This window comes from Falco punctatus (genome assembly GCF_963210335.1).
Source record: "Falco punctatus genome assembly, chromosome: 6".
Taxonomy (NCBI): Eukaryota; Metazoa; Chordata; class Aves; order Falconiformes; family Falconidae; genus Falco; species Falco punctatus.
The window spans coordinates 51,693,691-51,720,054 of record NC_137585.1 but is presented as its reverse complement, the minus strand read 5'-3'; the positions used below and the strand labels follow the sequence as shown (position 1 = coordinate 51,720,054).

Genomic DNA, 26,364 nt, shown 5'->3' with positions numbered 1-26,364 from the left:
CGAGATGGTAAAAGACTGTTTTGCAGCTGGTTAGATTGGAGAATGCTGCAACAGTCACACTGCTGGTTTATGCTAAGGCAGCTGTCAACCCACACCCCCAGGTTCTTTTCTGCAGGGCAGTTCTCCAGCCACTCTGCCCCAAGCCTCTAGCATTTCATGGGGTTGTTGAGATCCAAGTGCAGCACCTGGTATTTCTCCTTGCTAATGGTTTTAAACTAAAAGAGGGAAGATTTAGGTTAGATACTAGGAAGAAATCCTTTACTGTGAGGGTGGTGAGGCACTGGAACAGGTTGCCCAGAGAAGCTGTGGATGCCCCATCTCTGGAAGTGTTCAAGGCCAGGCTGGATGGGGCTTTGAGTAACCTGGTCTAGTGGAAGGTGTCCCTGCCCATGGCAGGGGGTTGGAACTAGATGGTCTTTAAGGTCCCTTCCAACCCAAGTCTATGATTCTATGAACCTCCTACAATTGGCTTCAGCCTGTCCTGTCCAGATCCCTCTACAGAGCCTTCCTCTCCCCAAGCAGATGAGCACTCCCCCCCCCCCAACTTGGTTTTGTGTGCAAACTTGCTGAGGGGTACTTGATGCCCTCATCCAGATAATGATAAAGATTTTAAACAGAACTGGCCCCAGTACTGAGCCCTGGGGAACATCGTGACTGGCTGCCAACGCTACTGATCACCACTCTTTGGGCTTGGCCATCCAGCCGGTTTTTTATCCAGCAAAGAGTACACCCATCCCAGCCATGAGCAGCCAGTTTCTCCAGGAGAATGCTGTGGGGAAATGGTGTTAAAAGCCTTACTAAAAGTCTAGGTAGACAACATGCACAGCCTTTTCTTCATTAGCTAAGCAGGTCACCTTGTCTTAGAAGGAGATCGGGTTAGTCAAGCAGGACCTGCCTTTCACAAACCCATGCTGACCGGGCCTGGTCACCTGGTTGTCCTGTACATGCTGCATGATGGCACTCAAGATGATCTGCTCCATAACCTTCCCTAGCGCTGAGGTCAGATTGACAGGCCAGATCCCCCTTCTGGCTCTTTTTGTAGATGGGCATCACATTTGCTAACTTACGATCAACCAGGACCTCCCCGGTTAGCCAGGATTGCTGATAAATGACAGAAAGTGGCTCAGTGAGCACTTCTGCCAGCTCCCTCAGTACCCTGGGGTGGATCCCATCTGGCCTCATAGACCTGTGTGTGTCTAAGTGGTGTGGCAGGTTGCTGACCATCTCCCCTTGGATTATGGGAGCTTCATTCTGGTCCCGGTCCCTGTCCTCCAGCTGAGGAGGCTGGGCACCTAGAGAATGACCATATTATTAAAGACTGAGACAAAGAAGGCATTAAGTAGCACAGCCTTTTCCTCATTTTTTTTTGTCACTATGTTTCCCCTCACATCCCAAAAAGGATGGACATTCTCCTTAGACCTCCTTTTGTTGCTTATGTATTTACAGACACATTTTTAATTGTCTTTTACAACAGTAGCCAAATTAAATTCTAATTGGGCTTTGACCCTTCTAATTTTCTCTCTGCATAACCTCATGACATCCTTGTAGCTCTCCTGAGTGGTCTGCCTTCTTCCATAAACTCTCTGTTTTTTCCCCGAGTTCCAGGCAAAGCTCTCTGGTCAGCCAGGCCAGTCTTCTTCCCCACTGGCTCACCTTTCAGCACATGCAGACAGCCTGTTCCTATGTCTCTAAGATTTCGTTCCTGAAGAATGTCCAGCCTTCCTGGACTCCTTTGCCCTTCAGGACTGCCTCCCAAGGGACTCTGTCAACCAGTCTCCTGAACAGGACAAAGTCTGCCCTCCAGAAGTCCAAGGAGGTCATTCTGCTGATCCCACTCCTTACTTCTATTCTTTTGAAGAATCAAAAACTCTATCATTTTGTGATCACTGTGACCCAGATGGCCCCAGCTATCACATCCACCCACAAGTCCTTCTCTGTTTGCAAACAACAGGTCCAGCAGGGCCCTTCCCTAGCTGGCTCCCTCAATAGCGGTGTCAGGCAGTTGCCTTCCACACACTCCAGGAACCTCCTAGACTGTTTCCTATCTGCTCTATTGTATTTCCAGAAGACATCTGGTCATGAGAAGGGCTAGCAATGGGGATTTACTGGAGTGCAGGCCTAAATCTTAGCTGCTTAAACCTTAAGCAACCGTCTTAGCCAGGGAGGTTCTCCTTGTCAAAAAGAGCTCACAGAAAAATTACATGTCCGTAAATCTGGCAAATAATTTAGACGTTGACTGAATCTCGTAGAGTGTAAAATAAGGAAGTTAATAAAGAATTGTTTATTTGGGTTTTGTGGTTGCTGCAGCTCATGAATAATCACATATGTGGCAGCTTCAGAAGCAATTAAGTAAAATGTCAACAAGTTAGTGAGAAATTACTGGAAAGAAAGTTAAGAGAAACAGCTGACAGCTAATATGCATGCTTCTTGTTAAACAATGGAAAGGTTTGTAAGAAAAGTCTGAACTAACAGCAGCATTCACCTGCTACAGAGAAGGAGTTGCAAGGGAGAGATACCCCAGCTCAAGGATGGAAATGCCATCTGAGAAAGGGCAAAGCTTATGTAGAAGAGGGATCATTAGGGAGACTTCGATTTAGTTGCACAGATCTTGTGCTTGGTATATTAAATAAATTGTCTTGGCAGTAAGACTGTACCCAGGACTCCCAGTGGGGAAGACATAGCACAAAGTGCTGAGTATTTCATCTGTTTCATGCACCTCATTTTCTAAGCTCTGCAACCCAAGAAGTGTATCTTCATGTTTTCCAGTCACCTGATGCAAGCCAAGATACCCAGTTAAAGCAAACTTTTTTCTCCTTTTGTCTCGTTAAGGTAAATTTATAAATTGGCAAAATCAAAATATGAAGTAAGTACTTTCCATGTTTGCAGAACAGAATGAAACAAATGAGAGCTATTCACCACGCAAACACCACCTCCACTTACCCTATGTATTTGGGTAATACACTTGCCATGACTTTCCAGGTGCTTGACTAAGGATCTGTTGGTCACACATTTCCAGGCTGCATTCAGCAGACAAGATCTGGGTTTAGAGATAACACTTGTTTTCACGCTCAAATCACTTCATACTCCAGATCTGAATGAGGAGCCTATACTTTCTTGTACTGTGCTCTCCAGCTTTTGACAGGTAGCATCTCTTGGACCTGACTGTACCCAATTATCACATGCCCAGAGGATAAACAGAATTTGCTAGCTACTGCTCAGCAGGGCTATGGACATGTGTCCCAGAGACCAAGCACTCAGAAGCTGCCCTAGTTTAATGAGTTCATTCAGCTATTCTACCACCCTTACTTAAGATCAACTGGGTTTACGTCTGTGCTGGGAATCCCTTGAAAAATACTATTTTCTGACTGTCTTATTTAAAACTTGGATGAGTTCTTTGATCTGGTTCACAGCGCTTTGTTAATACAGCTATGAGCGCAGAGCCAGAATACAAGTGAGAAACCACTGACAGATGAAAGTTGGAGAGGAAGACAACTGCTTAAACCCTAATTGCAATGAATGGGTTGAACCCTGGAACTACAGATGAAACCTGACATGAATTGTCAGCCCATCATGTGACAACTGATCATGCTTTTCCATGGAGCAGAGCAATCTCAAATTCTACATGTGTTGATGCTTATATTTCAAAAATGTGCAACTTGCTAATCATACTTTAACAAATACACAGCTGAGATTAACACAACTGTAGCCACTTTGGCATGAGAAATGGCTTTGGAGGAAACCAAACCCCAAGCCTTTGAAGGCTACTGTCTTTGACAACCATCTTTTCCTTGGTGAATACTTTTCATTCATGCAGCACAGCTGGATGGACCAACTGCACTTTCCCAAGTGCTGAACTATGGTTTTCAGTGTCTCAGGCCCTTGGGAACTCTGACTTCATCAGAACTTGGTCAGTGAAAGACAAGACTAAATCCTTAAGTGTGAATAAATTTATGAGGGGTAACAGGAAAGGCAGCAACTTGCAATGCTCAAAAGCAGATGCCTTCCTGGGAAGACTCGTTTCTTTCCCTTAGAAACATGATAAATATATATTTCTGCATCTCAATATCATAATGATGCATAATACTTTGAGATGTACTCTGGGATCCACCAGGCTAGATTCTGTCCTTTTCTATGGCAAGAGGCACTCCAGTCTCAAAATGCTCACAGGTAAAATACTTGCATTAATATCTTGAGTTTACAAATGCGAAGGCCTTCACATCTGTAAATACAAGTGCTTAAGATGTGTAAATCCTTTAAGCTAAGAACAGTTAGGGAATAGGAGTGTATCAGGGCAAAACTATCAAACACACTTGTCTTGGTCTCATTCTTCCTCGTATGTACAGCCACTGGTGAAGACAGAAGGTCAGGCTACAGGGACCCCTGGCATGAAGCATCCTTATCAGCTCTTAGGTTCCTGTTCACCACAGGTAACATCTTGGTGCCAACAGAGTAAGTACCCAAACTCTGGCAGGACCAATCTCCTCAAGACATGAAGGAATGTTTGGGACATCCTTAATTCACATCTCCCAAGGTATTACTTGGCACCACTGCAGTTAAACCATCCTTCCCGTTGGCTGTCTGAGGACACAGATGATTCTACTCCTCCAGCTAGTTTTAGCTATGAACTACCCTGATGTCTGTGGGGTTATGCCTCTACTGCTATGCAAAAACAAGGGACACACCTGCTCCAGAGGGTTTTCCAGTGAATATCCCTTGAGATTTGACTGGTGAACAGCTGCTCTGAAATAAAAGGACTTGTCTGCAAAACAAGCAGATGTGATCAGGTCTTTGGGAACAGCTTCCAATTTTAATGCATGTGTTGTTGAACTGGAAAATGAGACATCTCTGCCACATTACATGGTTTCTAAGAAAGTAAATAAGAATACATGCAGGGAAGTAGAAATGGACAGAGCCACCCCTGCCAAGGGATGTTTATGCCCACAGAAAAGCATCATCCCACATCTTGAGGAAAACATGATTAATAGCACCATGATGATCTTAATCAGATTTATTAAGACAAATGCTGAAAATCCCGTGTGTGTGGGGGGGTGAGGGGTGTAACTAACAACAACAAAAAAGGCCAGATAAAAATGCCCACAGGGAGTGAGCTAATAACTATCTTCCCATTACCTCATGGGATCATTAGGTCGACATGATCTCGCCGCGGCCAGCACCGGAGCCACCTCCCCGCCGGGACGGAGGCCAGAGGCCTTTCCCTTCCCCTCCCAACAGGTGCACCCCCGCAGCGGGAGGCGCGGGTCCGCCGCCATGTCGGGAGGCCGGGGGGTGCCCGACATGGCGGCGAGCCCTGAGGGGGACGGGCGGGTAAAGCGGGACAGCCACCCCCGCGCCACGATCCCTTAGCTGCCCGCCCTGCCCCCCTTCCCCCGGGGGGCTGCCGGGCAAGGCGGCATTGTTGGCTGCGTCCATCACTCGCCGTCCCTGGCTGACATAATGAATGCGCTTGGACACACCTTCCACCCCGGCGAAGAGGCGCGCCGCGTCTCCACGGTCAGCCCGCCGAGCTCTCCGCTCCGTTCTCCTCAGCCCTCGGGGAGGCGCCCCGCAGGCCCGCCCGGCCCCGTAGCCCGGCGCCCCGTCCCAGCCCAGTGAGGGGCCGCGGCGGCCGGGCTGGGCTGGGCCGGGCCGGGCAGGGCGAGGGCGGGTAAAAGCCCTCGCTATGCTGCCCAGCGCTCTGTACTGGGACCTGGTGGGCTCCTCGGCTCTCCTCAACCTGCCGGCGGCGCCGGGCTTTGGCAACCTGGGCAAAAGTTTTCTCATCGAGAACTTGCTGCGGGCCGGGGCGCCGCCGAGCCCTGCCCAGCTCCGTCCCCTCCCCGCCAGCCCTGTCCCCCTCAAGCTGTGCCCCGCGGCGGAACAAATCAGCCCCTCAGGGGGTCCCTACGCGACAAGATGGGCTTTTCAAGTGCTTAACCCCTCCGCGGCGGACGGCAGCCGCCTGCCAGCTCGGGCTCCGGCGGCGGAGAGAGGCGGCGTCTTCCCGCCGGCAGCCACAGGTGAGCGCCGGCCCCTTCCCGCGTCCCGCCACCGGGGAGACGGGACAGAAGGGGCTTCGCGAGGGCTCGGCCCCGCGCCTCGCACGGCCCAGCCGGCGGCGGGCAGAGACGCGGTCGCTCCCTCCCCCGCAGTCGCTCCGACGAGCCCCGGCGCGGCCGGACGCCGTGCCCCGCTTGTGCCGAGCCGCCCTCCCCGCGGCGGGGTGCTGCCGGCGGGGCTCCGGCCGAGGGTCTTGCCCCGCCGTTGGTGACGGGACCCCGAGGGGCGGGTGAGGGGCCGGTCGCGAAGGCAGCCGGGTGGCGGCTTTAAACCGCGGGGCACCTGTGGATGCAGTGAGTGCGGGGAAGCTGCGTGCTGGTAGCGACGAGGGCTTTTAACTGCCCTTAATCGCAGGTCTGGCAGGTGTAGTTCTACAGGTCTAGTAGTTCCTCACAGCCTGAAGGGTTGGTAAAAGGGTTTGACCGCCAACCGGCGCTCCGAAAAGGTCTGAAATTCTTAATTTTGGGAAAAAGTCGAGCGGTCCCGTCCCGCTCGGTAGGGATAGCGCGGGAGGCGGGAGGCAGCAGCCCCCTCCCCAAGAGCCGCGTCCCAGAGGGGACAGCGAGAGGCGAAGGACCGGGCTCTTGCTACCACAAGGAAAATTAATTCAAGGAAAGCAGGGAATTTTTTAGCAATTTTGACAAAAACCCGGGGCGGGAAAAAACCCTGAAAAGCTTTAAAGCTGTGTAAAAGGCCTGCAGTTAGCCATTCGGCCGGGTGTCAAACCAGCGCCTGCCTGGGTGTCAGCGCGCGGGCCGGGCCGGCCGCCCGCCGTGTTGCCGCGGGGGTGGCTGCCGCTGCTGCCGGGCCCGCCCGCCTGAGCCGGGCCGCAGGGCTGGGGGCCGACAGCTGTACCAAACACTGTGCCCGTTCTGGAATGTGCCGGTTCTCATGTAAATATATTTTGCTTGGGCATGAACAACATTTTAAAGTCTTTTTAGAAATGTGCGCTTCTGTCAGTCACGAAGCTGGTGGAAGTTGAATTCAAAGTTAATTCATAAGGTTTGGTATTAGACTCTCCATTTATATTGTATTTTGCCTTTCCGTTATAATATATTAATTTATTTCAGTTTTGTGTGGTGTTTTCAGAATTTTTATTTATGGTCACGCAGTTTTATATTACTTAAAATCAGACAAGGAGAGCTATATTTATTGAAGTAAGGCTTTAAAGGTGTGAAACCAAAAGACTCGTTTTAGAAACAGAATTAATAACAGTTATTTTCTTTTCAGGCGTTATTTGACTTCACTTAAATCCTACAAAGTGTTCTGCAAAATCCAAAACAGATCCTTTAGTACTGTAAAGGCGGGCAGGAGAGAGTCAAAGAACTGTATTAACATTTCTGAATATTCCAGACCTCAGCTGCCATAAGTGTTATCTTAAGCATATCAGTTATTCAAGCATGTTTATTTTAATCAACTACTGGCCAGGCCAGCAAACAGGACAAGTGCTATCTTTCTGGCATTAGGTGCATATTGTCCCCTTCCCTGCTCCACCCCACCCTTTAATAAAAAAAAAAAAGCTCTAGACAAAATTCTACATTTTTGTGTACAGAGCAAATGTAAAAGGGGAGGTAGCAGATGCCCCAGCACTCATCACTATAGGCAAACTTTCTAAGTATTACAAAAGTTCCTGAATGCCGTTTCTCAAATGCTTGCATCCAGGACTAGTTCTTTCTTTGATCAGCCTACAGTAGTCCTCATGAACTTAGTGAAGTGTGGCAGGTGTGCCTAGTGATTTGGAGTTCAATCCTACATTTCTTCTGATCCCACAGCTCCCAGGGATTTCAGAGGGAGCTTTGGGCAAAAGCACCAGGCTCTTAATTTGAGCAGTGAGAAATACTAGGTTTCCTTATTATGCACTCAGGAAAAAGGTCTCCTGGGAAGGTAGAAGATGCACATATTCTAACAGGGATCTGTTGATTCTGATCTGACTTACATGTCTTGAAGTGATGAAGACTCTTAGGTGTCTGAACTTTCATAGATGTAAATTATATCGGAACTGTCCTGTTAAGCCAGATTTTGTGATTTCTAAGGTGTCTCTTCTCTGTACGCTGGCAAAACTGTTCAGACTGAACACTTGCATTTGTGAGTAAGGCTGGGGTGGTGAGCCTGCGTGTTACATTTCTTGTGTGTGCAGTGATGGGGCAAAAGTGTTTTGTCAGCACAAGAGTTTTAGCTTTCAGGGGCTAATGAAGGTATTTTAACTAAGGAATTGGTACTAGGTAGGGAGTTTTAATTTACTGATTTTTGTGAGTATTCAGTGAGTTTGTGAGTTTTTTGAGGAATAAACTCTTTTCTATTTGGAGACCCCAAATCACATGTCATTTTGGAAAATCTTGGTCTAAGTCTTTAATAAGACTATTGAACATGATAAAGCAAAATGTTTTTTGAATCTTTCTGAACTAGGGAGTGCTTTATAGATCATGCAGGGACTAAAAGTGCTCTAACAAATGGTCTTGCATAATCCAAGGGTTTTAAAATAAAGAGAATTGAAAAACTATCAGACTTTTGGAGTTAGTAATCTGTATTGCTCATGTAGTCCCAGATTCTGGTGAGGTCACCTGAAGTTCTCAGAAAGGCAGGAATATAAAATAACACTAGGGACTGAACTGAATAAGCTGAACCTTTTTACAGTTCCAAACCCAACATGTATCTACAGAACCTACCAAGGAGAGACATGAAGAAAGCACTCCATTTTAGGGTACCTTTTAACACTTTTAACATAAAAGTGCTAAAGAATGAAAATCCTGTGTTCTTTGTGTAAAGTAGAAAACCTCCATGGTGGCAAAGGAGACTGGGTGGGATGGCACTCTTGATTTGGTCCATCTGGTCATGGTAGCTTTTTCCTTTGTAACTCCTCAGCAGCAGAGTTTTATCAGCATGTTTCCATTTCAATAATTTACAGGTTTCACAGAATTTAGTTTGACTATTTCAAGTGCTTATTTGCATGTATATTTTGAGTTCTCCAAAATTATCCTAAATGAAAAACTGAAAAAGTACTCAGACAGTGTTACATCCTAGATATATCATCTAATGAGTGGGCTTGAAATAAATATCTTTATGTTGTCTATCAAATTTTAAATTCATCACTTTCCAACACTACACTGATATTTAAAACTGAAATATAATAAAATCACAGTTTTTAAAATTAATTTAGTTTATTTGTACTTAAGAGTACAACCCTATGAACAAGCAGCATGTTACATAAAACTTAAGAAGGAAAAGCAGAAGGAGCGTTGTTGCTGTATGATAAACTCACTTGCCTTCTGCAATGGTATGCCAGTTTTTACCAGCTTGGGATTCCTATAGGCTTTCTTGTACCTTGCTCTGAAGCCCCAGTGCTGACAATGGAACGCTGAACTGGGCCCACCACCTTCAACAGGCATGTTAAGCACTGTGTTTCTGTCTAGCTGAGCTGAATTTCTTCTAGCCTGTGCACTGTGAGCACGATTCTTCTCTTTTAAGGCCTTTTGCCTTGATAAAATATATGCCTAATGCTGTCTTCTGCTTTATGAGAACTTTGCATACAGTGTGTATATGTAGCCCTGATGAGGTAAAGCAATGCAGAATCTGCTTCTGCTTTTTAAACACCAGATGCTCAGACTGTGTTCTGCCTGGCTAAAAACTTTTAAAAATGTGTTGTTGTAAAGCAGCATTTCCCAGTGAAACATATTACAGCTGTGCTGCTTGTACTTGCACTGCCTGTTAAAGGATGAGGGAAGCTCCAGATAAAAGTTCAGAGCAAACTAATAGACTCTTAAGTGCAAGTAAGCCCTCAGTTTCTGCTTGCTACTCTCGAATTTGGTTCCTCTCCTTGTACTCCAGTCCTGTCATTATCTTCTGGATAAATTAGAATATTGGACAGTTTTTCTCAGTGTTTTCTGACATAGGAAAATTATCTGGAGGATGCTGAGATGGAGTCTGTAGCACGGGTGCCTTAAAGAGGTCCACTCCAAATCTTTCATGATGACTTGGTTTCCAGAAGTATTGGCTGACACCAGGTCAGAGTGACCTACCTGAGGAATGCAAAGTTACTCTGCTACTTGAAATTATTTTCTGAAAATCTCTGCTCTTCTCAAGTCATTTGCCCTGGAGAAAGATGGCAGTAAGTGCTTTACAACCTGAATGCGGTCATGAGCGGTGTGACCATGAGTATGGTCATATGTGGCAAGAATATGGCTTTCTACTTTAATCTTGCATTTTGATAGATTAATAGAGAAGGGAAACAGATGACAAGCGCAATGAAACAAACATAACAGCAAGATAGTTCCATTGCAAAATGTGCTGAAAAATTTAACTTAGGGGATTTTTGCATAAAACATCAGAATACAACAGAGCAGAATAAAGTACAGTACATACACCAAAAAAGAAAGCAATTAGAACAAGTATATCATAAACATAAGTTTGACTTATAATAATAAACATCCCTTCTGTGATACAGGTGTAGCTTTCTGTAACCTTTTTTTTTGCATACTTTACATTTTAATGCATTTATCATCACCAAGTGCCAGTGAGATAAGAGATTTCTACTGTGTAGAGGAGAACTAGAGCAAAAAGAAATGAGGTGACTTGCCTAAGGTAATCCAGAAAACTGGTAGCATTGCAGGGAAATAAAACTCTGCAGGCTAACTCTTTGGACCAGTGTTGTTTTTTCTCCCCTTAGGTGATGACAGTAATTCTATCCTGCAATACTTAGTTGAATCAATGTACCTTATTGCCTATTTATAGTAAAATCTCTTGTGTTTCTTTATGACAACCAGGAGATACTTCAATTACTGAAACTAAGTAATTTTTTTCCCCTTCATTTTGGACCCCCTCTTAGTGAATAAATGATTATTAATTATTGATTTCAAACCATCTGGGAGCCAGGGTGTGTTGTCAAGAAACACGTAACGCTAACTAAACGGCAGGAAAGATCCAAGTGTTTTAGCTCGGCTCCCTCTAGGCTTGCACAAGCCTCTCGATAGTGTTATACTCCCTCAAGCAAAATGCTGGCTAACAAGTCTTAGGATTTTCCTGTTTTGTTGCTGTTTTCTGGTGATAGAAAGTTTCTTTAGGGTGGGGAGATCTATTTGGCATTTTATGTCCTGATTGCGGGAGCACTGAGACACCTTCATTGTTTAAAAGTTCGTCTTGGGAGACAGAGAAGTTTCGCTAAGTATCAGAAATCATGGACACCATGCAGCATCTTTTCCTAGTTCCAGTTAACTTTGTGAGCTGTTTAATGGAGTCTGTTTGGGGTGCCCAGCATACCTTAAGAGTAGCTGCAGAATGGCTTTTAAAGGACAGATCTTTGTCCTCATTGTAGGATTGTCAGAGCTAGACTATATTGCCAGCTTCTTTCCAACCCAGCCACCAGTCTGGCAGTCTGGCTCAGTAGGGAGTATGAGCATTGGCTGGACAGTGCTTTCCTCTGGCAATTCTTGCTGTGCTGTCTCTGAGAAAGGAAGAAGATCCCGAGTCTGGTTCTTTTTAAGATTTAAGCACTACCAGAAGATCTCAAAGCCGAACTAGGAAGACAAGTGGTGGGGGTTGTAGAAAAGCAATTCACCAAGGGGAAAACATGGAATTAATCATGTCTGTAGTTAACTTCTGTAAAATGTATTTTGTATTGCAGAATGAGCTGGCCTTCTGAAATCTTGTAGTATGTTCTTCATGTTTTTAGAAAACATGAATGTGATAAGGATTAATCTCATCAGGGAAATTCTCTACTTGAGATTTTAAGTTTCGTTGTACTGTGATTTTTTTTTGCATTAACAAATTCCCCCGAATTTTGGGAGGCAAGTTCTCTGACTCCATTGCCCACCGAAGGTATTATGCATTCTTGTATAATGCAGCTCTGCAAGATAACTTTACTCTGATTTTTCTAAATGGTATCTTTGTGGTCAATCGTGACCCATAGCAGAATTGGGAAGGTATTTTTTTTTTTAAATGGAAACAAGTGAGGGTATATAAAGCAGTAGGAGGTTGTTCCAAATGTCAGGTATGTAGAACCTGATTCTTATAGACTTAGGCACCTAAATATTTTAAGTAACCTCAGCTGTTTTTCTTTGAGGTGAGTTGTCATGTGGAGAAATGGCCTTTACTTTGTGCTGAAAAGCTTATGAAAAATTCCCTTGAAAGGCTGCCTTTTTCTGAAGTTACTGCACTCAATTCTCTGGAGATATTTTGTACGTATGTTGAGGATGTTACCTCCTCCTCTTGGACAATTTGGTGTTGTTTGTTAAAGTGCTCACCCCTGGAATCTTATGATTATGTGAATATCTTGAATTTCAACTTGAAAAGGTATTTCCTTTTACAAATGTAAAAAGACTAAAAAGCTCATGTTAAAGGAAAAAGGAAAAAGAATTCACCATTTATTTTTTCATTCTAACAATGTTTAGGCTATCGTGAGACTTTTGTCTGGTTGGAGCTGGCAATAGTGCAGCAAGTAGAGACTGGTCCAGGTTGGAAAATTTAGCTAATCACTGCATACCACTGGAATAAACGGTGCTTTTTGGCCTATTGTAGGATTTTGTATTAGGGCTGCAACAGTCAAAAAACAGTGAGTTGTCTTCTTGCAGCAAGTGGCCTTAATTTGGCCTTGCTTGAGAAAATTATTTTTAAACAAAGCATTGAAAATCAAATAAAATAATTTTAGTATCTTTATGGCTGAATTTTATGATTTTTTTAGAGTCTTTATGGCTGTACAGGTGATTCTACTCTTCTGATGTTAGCTATGAAAGTTAAGAATGTCTTTGTAATTCAGCTGTTTAATAAAAAATAGGTGTCTTGTCTAATCTAGCTGTCTAAATATCTTGTCTAATCCATAGCCAATACAGAGAGATGCCTCCAGAGGATGACACAACTTATCTTCTTAGATGTCTGTTTTAAGGTGGATCATTATATAGAACTACTTACCTCTTCTCATTGACTCTGTAAGAGGCCCAAACAAGGAGCTTAGACAATTCATTGACCTTTTAGACAGAGAAGTGACAGTATTGCCCCTTTTGACAAGAACTGGTAAGCAGAAAGTGCTGGAGTGCAGTAGCACTTGAGTGTCTTGAAGAAGGACAAAGCTGGTAAATCCACAGCTTTCCAGTTCCCCATCTATCTTCTCAGTAGCAAGGCTGGGTACAAGGCATGGAGAGGCCACCTTTACTGCTGATAACCAGGAGACCATTGAGTCTTTGACAAATGGTGTGGGATTTGGTTGTTGCTTTGGGTTGTCACAGAGGTGAAATCTGACTATGCATTGTCACCAGCCTGAGGCACCCGTGCTTCCTCAGGCAGAGAAGAACATGTACAGCAAATTATGTCCTAATAATAAGGCATTTGAATGATGCCTCTGAAAATTGACAGTGATTTGCATGATCTCAGCTAATCTGCAGCATGACTGTCAGCCACTACATTGCTGTAGGTGTAAGGAAATGGTGATCATGCTGCTAGCACACTTCAAGCCCTATTTGGTCTAACTACTCTGCTAATTTTTGAAAGCCCCACCAAGACCCAACATAAAAATGCAAGGCCACTTCTTGCATCCATCTTTTGTGTAGGGTTTCAAAATATGTTTAGAACTTCAAAACCCTTTCTGTGGTTTTTGAATCTATGAACATTTGCCAGTATTTTAAAACTGATCCGTGAATGCTACCCTTTTGGCTTGACTTCTTTTGAGCATTCATGTGGTCATGTTTTACAGGAATGAATGGGAAGCAAATAGACAGTGACTGGGAGTACAGGAGAGCCAGCTCTGAGGGATGCTGTACTACAGGCTCTTGCAATAAGGTTTGCCAGGTTCATGTGGTGCTGACTACCTCTGGTGGGATATTGCAGCGTCTGTTGCTTCCTTCTCATGGTCAGGGGCTCCCCTTCAGCTGGCTCAAATGCTTTGGAGGTGCACGACTGCTGCTGGAACATTGCACTCTAAACACAGTAACTGCTGGGGACAGAGCCCATGGTTTATTGTGAGGCCCAGGGCTTGTGGTTCAGGAGCAGAAATGGTGCCATGTGGCTCAGCTGGACCACTAACCTGGCAGAGCTGCTGCTGGACTGTTTGCCAGGGAGCTCTTCATGACATGAAACTCCTGCAGCTTTGCAAAAGCCTGCTTTAATCATTGCCAAGAATGGATGTAGGTAGGAAATTACAGTTTATTTGTGCCCACTTCATGGGCTTCCAAAGTTCTCAGATCAAACAGGATAATTTTACTGATAGTATTTGTAATTTACCTGCCAGGGTGAGAACCTGGGCACCAATCACTGTGGAAAGCAGTTCATGTGGGCTTAGTAATACTTGGAGAATTAAAGAGTTTGTGCAGCTTGAGGTCTGTCTGTTCCTGTGCTTACCATTTCTTGTTAGCTGGCTCTAGTCAGCTTTCTCAATCATTCTTTGGAGGTGTTTCAGCTCTCTTCACAGGTTTATACTACATTTTTATCAGTTAGCTTTACGAAAAACCCAAGAAACTATAACAGCGTGTGCAGTGAGGGAGCCCTATATGGGCAATACCAGAAGTGTATCATCGGTTCACTTTTCCTCAATAGCCGTTTTTTCTTCACCCCTTCCCCCTTTCCTGCTAGCTAATGCCCTATACTATGTTGTGAGCTACTTCACAACATGAGGATTAGGAAAAGCAAACAGTGTCTTTAATAATAAGCCATTTTAAAATTACATATTCATTTGAACTGAATTGTACTTAGGAACCTTACTCTCAAATGGTGGATAGTTGGAAGGTAAACTCTTGGTACCACTGTCAGCATGACTTTTTAGTATGGGAGGGCTTTTGAATTTGGAATATCTTCAAAGCTGACATATTTTAAAACATTTGAACTGATCTCTGAGTTTTAGCACTAGATGAGCTTGAGATCCATTTGCATGTTTAGTATAATTTTGTTGTCTGTCTGTAAAATGCTTTTTATTCACAAAGCTAAATGTAAACAAGCATTATTACTAAAATTTTGCATGCAGTAAGTGTCAAAAGAATTAATCTTTTGTGAAAAAAGATAATATTTAATTTTAGATGTTTCATCCTTCTGTTTATGACCCAATACATTTTCTTTCAAAGCATATAGTACAATTCTTTGAGTGCCAAAAGCCACTTATGCTGCCATACTTGCTGCATACATGCCATTTTCATGCATCTGTGAAGCTAAACCTGTAAAATCTGACTCTTATGAAATGCTTAGTTCCACACAATCTCTGTTTTTATGAAGTGGGAATGCAAAGCAGAAAAAGCATTAAGTATCCTGTATACAAATTACTAGGATTTGGCCTCTGACTGATGTGTGCTTTGCATGGCTGGAAGCAACAGCTTTTTGGTTACTGTGTACTTCATTTTGGCCAATAAATACAGAACTAATATTCTGAGAATTCAGCAGTTTTCAGCTTTATGTGAACAGCAAACAATGTTTGCTTCACGTTGCTTGACCAATAAATATTGGTAGAGTGGCCACGATACATGTGAACAGAAAACAAAAGCATAAGCAATGCCTTCTGTATATTGTCCTCAGCGCTGATATATATTGTGTAATTCCTACAGGTACAATCACAGTATAATTCTGAAATACATATACATTAAATATATGTTTTTTCTCTGAGCAGTTTTTGTTCTGTTAATGCCATTTCATGCATACAGTGGAAGCCATTTAATGTGATGAATATTCTCTGTTGTTTCTGTAAAAGATAAAAAATACACTTGGATGTGTTAGGTTGAAGCATTAATGTTTTCCTCTATACAGAGCTTCCAAGGTAGATTTGAGTATCCTTGTATTATGCCACATGCTTTTTACTGATATAACTGTAACTGCTACACATTTGTTTGAGTGCAGTGGCTTCAGTAGATGTGACCTGGAGATGTGATTTGATATACTTAATGTAGAATTCATTTATGCATCAGTGTAGTTGGATCACATTAAATAAGTTTGTAAACTAGACATACAGTTGTCTATTAGGGAGACATAATGCCATTGTTTATTCCGCAGGATCTAGAATAAATCAGTCTCGAGTAATGGGCTCAGGTTGAGAATTATATGGGGCTATCGCCTGCATCTTATTTCTTAAGCAGATGTTCTGCCTTAAAGGGATATGCACCATGCAGGCAGAAAAGACAGCAGTTGGCAGAGGAATTAAAAAAAAGGCTCAAGAAAGCCAGAAACATGATTTCCATTGACTTGAGTAGAATAGTGCCAGAAACTCTACTGCTTGCGTTATAGTGCTGTGCTAGTGCATTAAATCATTGCCAGCCACATCCATGGAATTATGTGGCTTGTTTGGAGTTGCCTTAACCAAAATGTCTCAGGTTTTGACCCTGATCCATCTCCTGACCTTTATGCTTGCAGCTTGCTTGTTGAGAGATTTAGTGAATGGAGAAAACTTATCTTTTCCTTTTCCTCCATCTTTATTTGAAGGAGCATGCTATCTATCCAAAACAATAACTTATTTAATTCTGATTTATCCAGATATCTTCTGGCTGTATCACATGTCATTATAAGCACCACATTATCAAAAAAAGAGCAAGGAATTGAAGAGAGTTGAGAAACCATAACAAGGAATATCAAGGACAGGCCAACATGTTCGTATGATCTAAGTCTGACAAAAATCAGAATGAATAAGGTGCTGGAGCAATGATTAAAGGGAATAGGGCATTATGGCAGCGTAGGAATATTTGGAGTTTTTGAAAAGGAAGCAAAGGAATTGAGTGTGGCACCTTCTGTATACTAAGTTGTATTTTTAGAAGTTGAAAGTTTTATCTGGCTGCAAGGGAAACTTGATAATGGCATGAGGAATGTGGCTTCCAAGCAAGGGAGGAAAAGCTCTTCACCTGGGCATTTGGGAACTGCAGCAGATAAAACATATTGTCAAGAATGTGTTCTCATGTTCAGGAGAATGGCTGAGGTTATTTGGCAGGTCTTTACCTTTGCTGTCTCCTGTGCTGCTTTGGTCAGTCAAATCCTTTCCAATTTATACACCCCAGCAGTTCCATTGAAGCCCCTTGGATATGTAATATTTGGCTGCATGTTCTTGGCTGGTTTAAGCTCTTTAGGACACAGTTACACATATGATGTTCTTGTGTGGAAAAGAAGCTTTAGAATACTGATGCCTGATGTAAATAATTCCTTTTTGTAAATTTTTTGCAAGCATACACTTCAAATATAGGCAACTAGTTCCACTTGGAGTGTATTTACATTTCATTAGAAACAGCAAAGTGTCAATGAAAAGCTCTAGCAGTAAAATGCTTATCAACTTGTAATTACAGTTGAAGAAATTTTCACCTATGCTTGTTTTTATTCAGATAAAAAATAGAGGTAAATATTTTAAAAACATTTAGAGTTAGGCTTCTACAGCAATTGTTTATTGCTTTGGAAGATCAGCAGATTTGATGGTCAGAAAACTTACTATGATACCCTAATATGTACTTGGGAACCCAAATTTGAGTGATCTTTGTTTTTAAATCCTGTTGAAAACCCTTCAAAAATTAACAACATGGCTTAGATACATTTATCTATTTGTCCTGGTTATTAATTTCTTAATTTTTTTATCTAAGTGTGCAGTTACTTCCTTTTTTTTTAAAAAAAAAATCAGGTTATTTCTAGAGATTGGACAAACTACAGTACAGGGTCTAGAGCCACGTATTTTCTGCCTAAACCAAAACAGGAAAGTGACATAAATGTTTTGATGCTGATCACATTTTATAAGCCTACAGTTCTAAAAGTATGTATCTGTTTTCAAAAGAAAAAACATTCCAGGTTTCGTGGGTGACTAGTATGAGCAGAAATTAAAAGGTAATTAAAATTAATGGAAGAGCCCATGAACTTTATAGAAAAAAATTAAGGGACTATTAGATAATGAAGACCTGTCCAAGATTTGGAAGCACTTTTTAGACATAACAGAGACTTTTGATTCATTGGTTCAAAAAATTACGTAGAATTTTTACCAAATATTACCTAATTCAGTGGGTTAATTTTGCAATTTTTCAATTGTTTTAAGCAGAGCCTTCTTCAGCGATTAGGTTATTTAATTTAGAGCACTTGGCCAGCAAGAACAAATTTACCGTCAGGATAGCAGGATCTGGCCCTGTGGTTTGTGCCTGTAGAGCTCAGCTGAATCATTTCATTGCATTTTATAGAATTTATTCATTAAGGTTTCTTACTTATTGAAGACTGTATTGATATGGGTACTAATAACAGCATTGGAGTACAAGCAGAAGACACAGGATTCATTTTTACATTCTGTTTTTCTAGGATATCGTGCTTACTGGAGTTATTTATAATAACTTTCTCAGATGCATTATACTCATTGTTTCAACAGTGTATTATTGAAATAATGCATTCAATCCCAGTATTTAGGGAAAAAAACCCCATAATTACAGCAATTACTGAAGTAAATTTCAAATCTGCAGTTTCGTTCTTCTGATAAATATATTGAGAGTTTTGCATATTATAGTTAAGCTACGCATATAAAATAACTTTGCTAAATTAAAGAGCAATTACTTGGTTTATCATTGTTTGCCTTAAAAATATCACCATCTTGAAAAAAGGAAAAAGAATTTGTGGGGCAGGACTTTACACACTGACTTTTTGGAGGACTGTTGTTATGAATATCACCTAAGCTCAATGGATAATCAATTAGATCTGTGCTTTCTTTGCAGCTCTTTCCAAACACTTTTTTCTCCGAGCCCCGCCATTCTACTCAGCATTCTGCGGTGGGTCCTGTCAGCACCCTGCATCCCCCACTGCTTTTCCAAGTAAGTTTTTATGCTTCATCAGTAATGCTTGAGTTATTCTGTAAACCAGAGCAGCAGGATTTAATGTGTTCTGGAAAACTAATTGGTGATGCAATGGCAGCAGCTAATTCCTTAGTAAAATCACAGCAATTCTATTCAGAGGGTTTCCAAAGATTTATCAAACTTAAGTACACTGAGCAATTGTGAGAGGTTTCTAATGGCATTGAGACACCCAGACAGAGCTAACCTAGGAAAGCTCCTTGTTTTCAGTTTGCTAGAAAAGAGTCTTTAAAATCAGTAACTCTTTAAAAAATCTGTGTCAATAAACATTTGCAAATAAGAGAAGAAAAGAGCTGAAAGATCTTAAAAGGGATGATGCATTTTAGTATCTGTTAGAGATAAATTATGATTCAGGAAGCCCTAGAATTATTTAAATAAAACAATAATTCTTCTTGTAGCAGTCAAATGCATGGACATGTTTAATTTGTTTTTTTTTTTTTAATTATAATGTAAAAAATTGAAGAAGTAAATTGAAGAGAATTTTGACAAGTATACATTATACGTTCAGGATTACGACCTGGAACACACTGCCATTTAACTCAAATCTAAATTCAGTGTTGATTGGGAATTTTGTGTGCCATAGCATAAGAATGGATATTCCTGATTTCATGTGTTTATGGCTCAGGAGTACAAACAGAAGGAACATTTCCTTGTCATTCAAAACAGAGAAAAAGCAGAAATAGCATATCAGATCTAAATGAAAATTGGAGCTTATGTGTGCTCTAGCATACACTTTTATATCACGGTTGCATTCAAACCCTTCCTGACTATGTGCATGCGTTTTATGAATGTTTCAGAAGGGCAGTTGCTAAGTTGAATGATTCTTGACAAGTGAGGCAGCAAATGCTGGCACTTTAATGAGCTGCAAGTTTCTGAGCACCTCTTTAGGGGGCTGACACTTTCCCACAGAGCGTTTTACATGGCCCCGGCTCTCCCACAATGGCTGACAGCACCATGACCAATCACCACTTTCACTTTACTCATCCACACGCGACCTCACCACAATTTTTCACTGTGCAGATGAACTTTAGGAACCATTTCACATTGAAAAGGCCTGGGCAAGGGTCAGTTGCCCTTTTGTATGGCCATAAAGCAATACTCTATGTGCCAGTCTTTTCTCCTGTCTCACATTCCAAGAGATTTTCTGGACACCATTTAAAGCACTTGACTGAAAAATAAAGCAGTGAATGAAACTGACTTTTATAGACTCATTCTAGCTCATCTTCCCATATAACCCTGTCTACCTGAAAAGGGATTTAGTGGATGAGCTGAGTGTATACAGGGACTTGCTGAATACATAGGCCCATTATCAACTGTGGGGATTGTTTATTAACCAGGACTGATACACTACTATTTTGGAAGTGACCTATTAATTGTCCATTTAACTAGAATGTATTGAATTCAAATGAAAAAATGGAAACCATGACTAAAGCTTTTACTTGCTCCTTCAAGGTGGTCTCTGCCATGAAGGCAAATGAAGATTGTTCCACAGATTAAGAGGACATTTATCACTATATATTAGGATACAAAGGAAAGACTTAAAAAAACCTGAAGCAAAACAAAAATCAGATCAGCAACACAGGAAATAGTGGGTAACAGATTCACATTTATGTCAGCAGAACTAAACCTTTTGATACATGTTCAGAGCAACAGGCTGCAAACTGGCTTACTTCATTTTGATGGAATTGTTAAAATGTGTGAATGACTGCCTATCCTGTCATACTGAAACATCCTTTAATCCGCAAACTGAAATTTAGTTTTTGTGTGAGCAGTCAGAATGCATTTTGGAATGTGGGGTATTCTTAAAAAAATTCTCTAGGCTAGTCAACGGATGGTGAGTTTTTGTTATCCCAAGCATGAGTTTCAAACTTTTTGATCCAGTGGCTGTTTGCTTGTGAGCATTCTGCTCATCGTTGAATTTTGTTTAGTTAATAATTTAAAATCAGTCACATACTGTGCCTTAGAATGTGTAGATTCTTCACTACTAAGTTAGTCTAATACAGGTGTTAAGCTGTACCCTACATACTGACTGTATGGGAATTAATTGGTGCCTCAGGGCTCCAGCAGGAGGTTGTTTCTTTGTTGATTGACTGTTAACAACCAGCCAGGCAAGACAAATTTTAAGGGGTCACATAATCCGGCATCCTCTGTCCTTGGCTGACAACTCCATTGTGGAATGGAGGCCAGGAGGCAAGGACTAGCCCTGTTGTGCCTCTTCCCTTGCTGGTGTCTCGTGCCGCGGTGGGGATGAGAGAAGGTACCAGCTGTTCTGCTGTCAGACTGTACCTTCCAGTAAACTTGAGAATGGCTGATGAATCATCAGAAACTACTCAGAGGCTACCTGGAAAACAATACCTAAATTCACCAAATTTGAGGAAGAAGGAGAGAAAACATGCTTGGGAAAGAAGGGCCATTGTTTGCCCCCAGCTTCATGAGCAGGATGGGAGCTTGGGGTGGGGGTCAGGAGGGGCTATGCACTCCTCAGAGAGATACGAACCTGGCTTGCCCTCTGCAGAAGTGTCCATTGTGGCATTTTGACTTCTGTTTGGCAGATAGTTTATTCTGGTTTGGTTGAAGTCTGACTGTGTCTCACTATGTAATAAATATCAGGACAGTAACCACTAGATTGTGGGGTTTGTATCTAGTCTCAGATTTAGTTTTGAAAATTGAAATACATCTCTCTAAATTTAGCCTTATACTCTAACATTTAAAATCATGATAATTACTTTTTGCTAAAGGCTGTTACAAGGGACAAATGTAAAGATGGGTTCTTAAAGTGTAGAAAAATTAAAGAAATGCATGTCTAGCAGAATGCAATGGTCCCCAAATCAGTAATGTTTAACAGTGGCAGTAAATTTTAGGGAAGGATCATTGTACAATTGTTCAGCTTCTGATACTCTTCCTCTACTGGTTGCAGCTGGAGGCAGGATACATGGTGATGCATGTAATACCAAATCAGCCACACATGCACCACAAAAGTACTTAGTCAACTTTGCAAGACCTACATATATACACTAGTTTTTCATAATTCTGCAATATCCTCTGTATATTTGTGCTTGTTTCTCTGCAAGTGTTTAAAGATACATGTACCCATGTGTATACCTGTATAGTATACAGAAGTTGAAATGTGTGTAGCCCCAAGGAAGAGTTTGTGGAAGGTGCATCTGGATTTCATTAGTATTTTCAAGACCACTATATATATTGAACAAATGTATTTAAGGCTCCCCACCATTACATCTGACCAGAATAGATGGACTTTTTCACAAAAAACTGTGCAGTCTTTTAGAGAATCTGCTTTACGTGGGAAATTTGCCATTCACTTCAGCATGAAAATAATCAGTTCCTCAACAGAAATTGAACAGCAGCACACCTTTGTAACTGCTGTTAACTATAAACTGAGATGGCAATCTTGACCCACGTACATGGGAAGGTGGACAACAGGAGGACTGCTTGCACCTTTGGGGTCTGAATTGTGCACAATACACACTAAAGCCACCTTCTTGGCTTCCCTCCTACAGAAAAATCATAGGTGTCAATGGCTATATACCCATGGCACAGGTTTCTGAATCAAGATGCAGCTCTTTCTTGGCCTGCTTGCAACTGCCCATGCAATTATCACATCCAATGCTTGGTGACAGGCCCTTTTCAACTGGCCTCTGGTACCGCTTCCTGGGTGAGCATTTGGGGAAGCTGGTAGTGCTGGAGGCATACCAGACCTCACCAGGGACTGCTCCTCGTATAGCATATCCTTCTAGGGGAGAGGGAGCATGGGAAAGCACTCTGGCTTTAGGCTTTATTGGGTGTGAGGAAGGCGAGAGATTTATCTGGATTTGGGTTGTCTGTGCTCTTTGTGAGGCCAGTGAAGGGAAATTCAAACACTTCTACTTCTCCACTGCAGCTCTGTCCCCCAACTTTGGGGCTGTTTTCCAGCACAGAGTTCCATCTAGGCATGGATCAAGGGAATGTCATTGGAGTCATTGAAAACTGTCCTCCCAGGACTTGTTATGAGATGTCAAAGGATTAGAAACCAGGTTGAAAGGAGTAAGTACAAGTACTCCCCAAATCCTCTAATAAAGAAATTGCTGCAGTTTCCAGAATAAGTAAGTGAATGGCCAGGGATTTTCTGGGAAATAGTTCACCCTGAAAGCCTTTAGTTAGTAAACAAAACTAAAGAAAGCCTGTCTAGTTTTTTTGAATTAGTATTACAGACCACTTTTATCTAGTTCTACATTTCACACAAGGAGAAAACAAACTCATAGGAAAACTTACTGCGGTTTACTCAGCGATGATGATGGGCAGAGGAAAGTGAAGATTTTCCCTGACTGTATTTGAATTTTGCAGCAGCATGGGCCCTGTGTTAATGTTCCTCTATGAACTCATCTGATTTACTTTTTACCATGTCAAGGGGAGACACTTGACCACTGACAGCACTTCTAGATCCAAGTGAGGATTTAGTCCTTAACAAACATGACTGAAGCATTACGACACACTTATAACACCAACAAATCAAAAGTGGGACAGTAGTCTGCTAGCATTATAATGAACAGCATTAGTATTTCTCTAATATGTGTTAGATATTATGTAAAACTCTCATCCATTTCCACTAGGAGAGGAAAGTGTGCTGCCTCTTCTGACCCAGGAGTCTAACTCCAAATCCCGGAGAGGTATATTAAGAAGAGCTGTCTTTTCTGAAGACCAGAGGAAAGCTTTGGAGAAAATGTTTCAGAAGCAGAAGTATATTAGTAAAACAGACAGGAAGAAACTGGCCATTAACCTGGGTCTAAAGGAGTCTCAGGTAAGGAATGACAGAACATCTGTGACTTTCTGTCTTTTTGAGGAAAAATCTTTAAAATGGCTTTGAAAGAGGAAAATTGAACAGCACAGGGGCAGCCCTGAGCTCCTTCACTGAGCAAAGGCCTCAGTAAATCGATGTCAATTTTAACCAAGGAGTGCTTGAACACTTTCCTGGTTTATTTCCTAAATGTGTACATTCAAAAATTGTTGGCTCCATTTTCACACAAAGTGGAAGAAACATGACTTCTGCATTTCAATTCCAACTCTCTTTTTGCTATCTGACAGAGCCCCCTCAGGAGCTTTGGGGTGGGGAACTGTGCTCCACCCCACTGCTTGATAGGCAGCGATCCAGGCAGAAAACAGCAGAGCATAGAGCTCCTACATTCTCTGAGAACACTTTGCACTCACAGGTGAACAGCTCGAGACAATGCAGTCAACAGCACTTGCTCTGAAACCATTCTGCCCCAAAAGACAGGCAACTATCCCTACAGGAAGAAGCTTAGCTGTGCAAGGAAAAAGATCCTCAGAGCTGAGAGAGACTGTAGAAGAAAACATTTTGCAGGGTGACCTAAAGTGCTCCCACTTTACTTATCAATTCACATTTCATGGGATTTTTCATGAGTCTGTGTTGGCTTATTGCAGGACTTTAGAGTTTAGCTGAGGATCTAATGCCTCCAGTGAGCTGTTCTAACTGAACAAGTCTGTTAATGGTGGTGCTGAGCGGCAGCAGCCCAATGTATAATCTCAGGGGTCTGGCCTAGCTGCAGATAAAAACAAAGGAAGAGTGCCTGGCTCGAAGAGCACAAAACCTGGAAGAGGTTTGTCAGGGCAGGTAACAGCAGAAAATTAACATGGTAGCCACTGGAAGGTGAGATTCTGAAGGTGCTGGAGTAGATGCAGATCTCAGGAGTACAGCTGAAAGTGAGAGAGTGACAGTACAATTTTATTTCTTTGCATGCAGCAGGAGTGAAAGTGCTTAAGATACATATAGCAGAAGCTGCCTGGGGAGCAGAAAACCCTGGGAATGGCAATGGGAGCTCTCACCATCTTTATCTTGCAGATTTTCAGAAATTGACAAGGCCCTCAACAATTTGATCTAACTTTGCAGTTGGCTGCACTTGTGCAGGAGGTCAGATCTTGTGGTCTGGAGTGGTTCCTCTTAAGCTGGATGAATCTGCCTCCATCACAAGCAGTACAACTGTAAACAAAAACACAAAGCAGAGTGTGGTGTTTCTCAGTGTGATGAACAGAGCTGTAATCTCTGCAGGATAAACTATTTCAATGAAAAAGTGCAATTGCACTTACCAGTGCACTGCCTAAAATTTTCCTAAGATGTAGTCAAACTCCTACTATTACAGTTACTTCCTTAAATTTTTCTTCTGTGTTCTTGATATTCAAGAGAGTCTGGGGGAATAAAAAATAATGGAATGACACATAGATAACAACTACTGCTACAAGAAAATAATTCTGTGATGATAGACCAGATGATATCTATGTCGGGGGGGTGGCAGGTGGGGTTGGGTTTTATTTTTCCTTCCTCATGAAAGGAAGAGCAGTTGCCTTGAAGGTTACTTCTTTGATTTTCTGACCAGTTGGGCTGGAGGAACAGTACCTGCCATCTAAAGCAATGTTTCTCAAACCTTTGAAAGCACAGCCCCTTTGTCTTCATACCAAGTATCTGAATACTAGAACTAAATGCAAAATATTTAAGGGAAAATAGAACACAATCTGAATAATTTGATTGATCTCCCCAACCATTTCTTCTCTTTAGGTAAAACCAGTTCCTAGATGTGTATTTCCCCAAGCTTTTCCTAGCATTTCATAAATGCCTTTAAATGCTCATGATCAAAAAAGCTTTTGGAAAATTAATTTTATTGCAAAAGCACATGGATTGTAGGCAACTCCTGAAAAACTATAGTCAGTCAGGCAAAATGTCGTTAAATCCTCACTGCCGTGTCATATGCCATAACACACATTTTGAAGCTGTATGGCCAAGCTGGTTTTAGCTATGCTTGTGCATGGGACAGTCATGGTTCTTAGAGCCTCTTTTAAATGCAGGGCTTGACATCGCCAGTAATACCTCTTAGTTTTGTTAATGAGTGTTAATTTACTTGGAGAATCCTTTTCTGCCTAGAAGGATGTTGCTATAGGGAATTGTTCTATCCCTAAATACTGGGCTGTCCTTTTTCCATCCTAAGCCAAATAATCACCTGTCTGAGGTAGTGAAAGTCAAGGAGACTATTTTATCTGGCTGTAGCAAATTGTAATTGGAACATCTGCAGATAATGTCAATCAGTCAGCTTCACTGGATCTGCTCTAACAATGAATAAGGAAGGAACATGAAACTGAGGAGATGGAAAGAAAAAAACACCTGGTTAGGGCAAAGTTGTTTAAAGAAAAGAATGATAATAAACTCTAATTAACTTGCAAACAGGTGAAAATTTGGTTTCAGAATCGAAGGATGAAATGGCGAAACTCCAAAGAAAAAGAAGTGCTTTCAAACAGGTGCCTCCAGGAAGAAGGTCTTCAGGAGAACTACCTCTCACGACCAACCATGAATTTTACCTCCCCATGCCCATCTGTGTGGGAAGTGTCTCAGGAGCAAGCAAGTCCAAGGTGGAGGGAGAGTTCTCCAGGAAATTCTGAAAGACTGACTAGTACACAACCACCTCTAAGAGCAAATCCATCGCAGAGCCCACTGTATTTGTATCCTGACCAAGACACTGCAAATAAGGCAGTTACATCATCAGCCTAAAGA

General features: G+C 42.1%; 1 protein-coding gene across 1 annotated transcript; it reads left to right on the top strand.

The window, feature by feature from the left end:
• DBX2 (developing brain homeobox 2) lies at positions 1-26,364 on the top strand. The gene is made up of 4 exons (XM_080391874.1): positions 1-6,017; positions 18,678-18,773; positions 23,420-23,607; positions 26,041-26,364. Exons 1-4 carry the CDS (start codon positions 5,681-5,683, stop codon positions 26,359-26,361), a joined length of 942 nt encoding a protein of 313 aa, XP_080248000.1. The 5' UTR covers positions 1-5,680; the 3' UTR covers positions 26,362-26,364.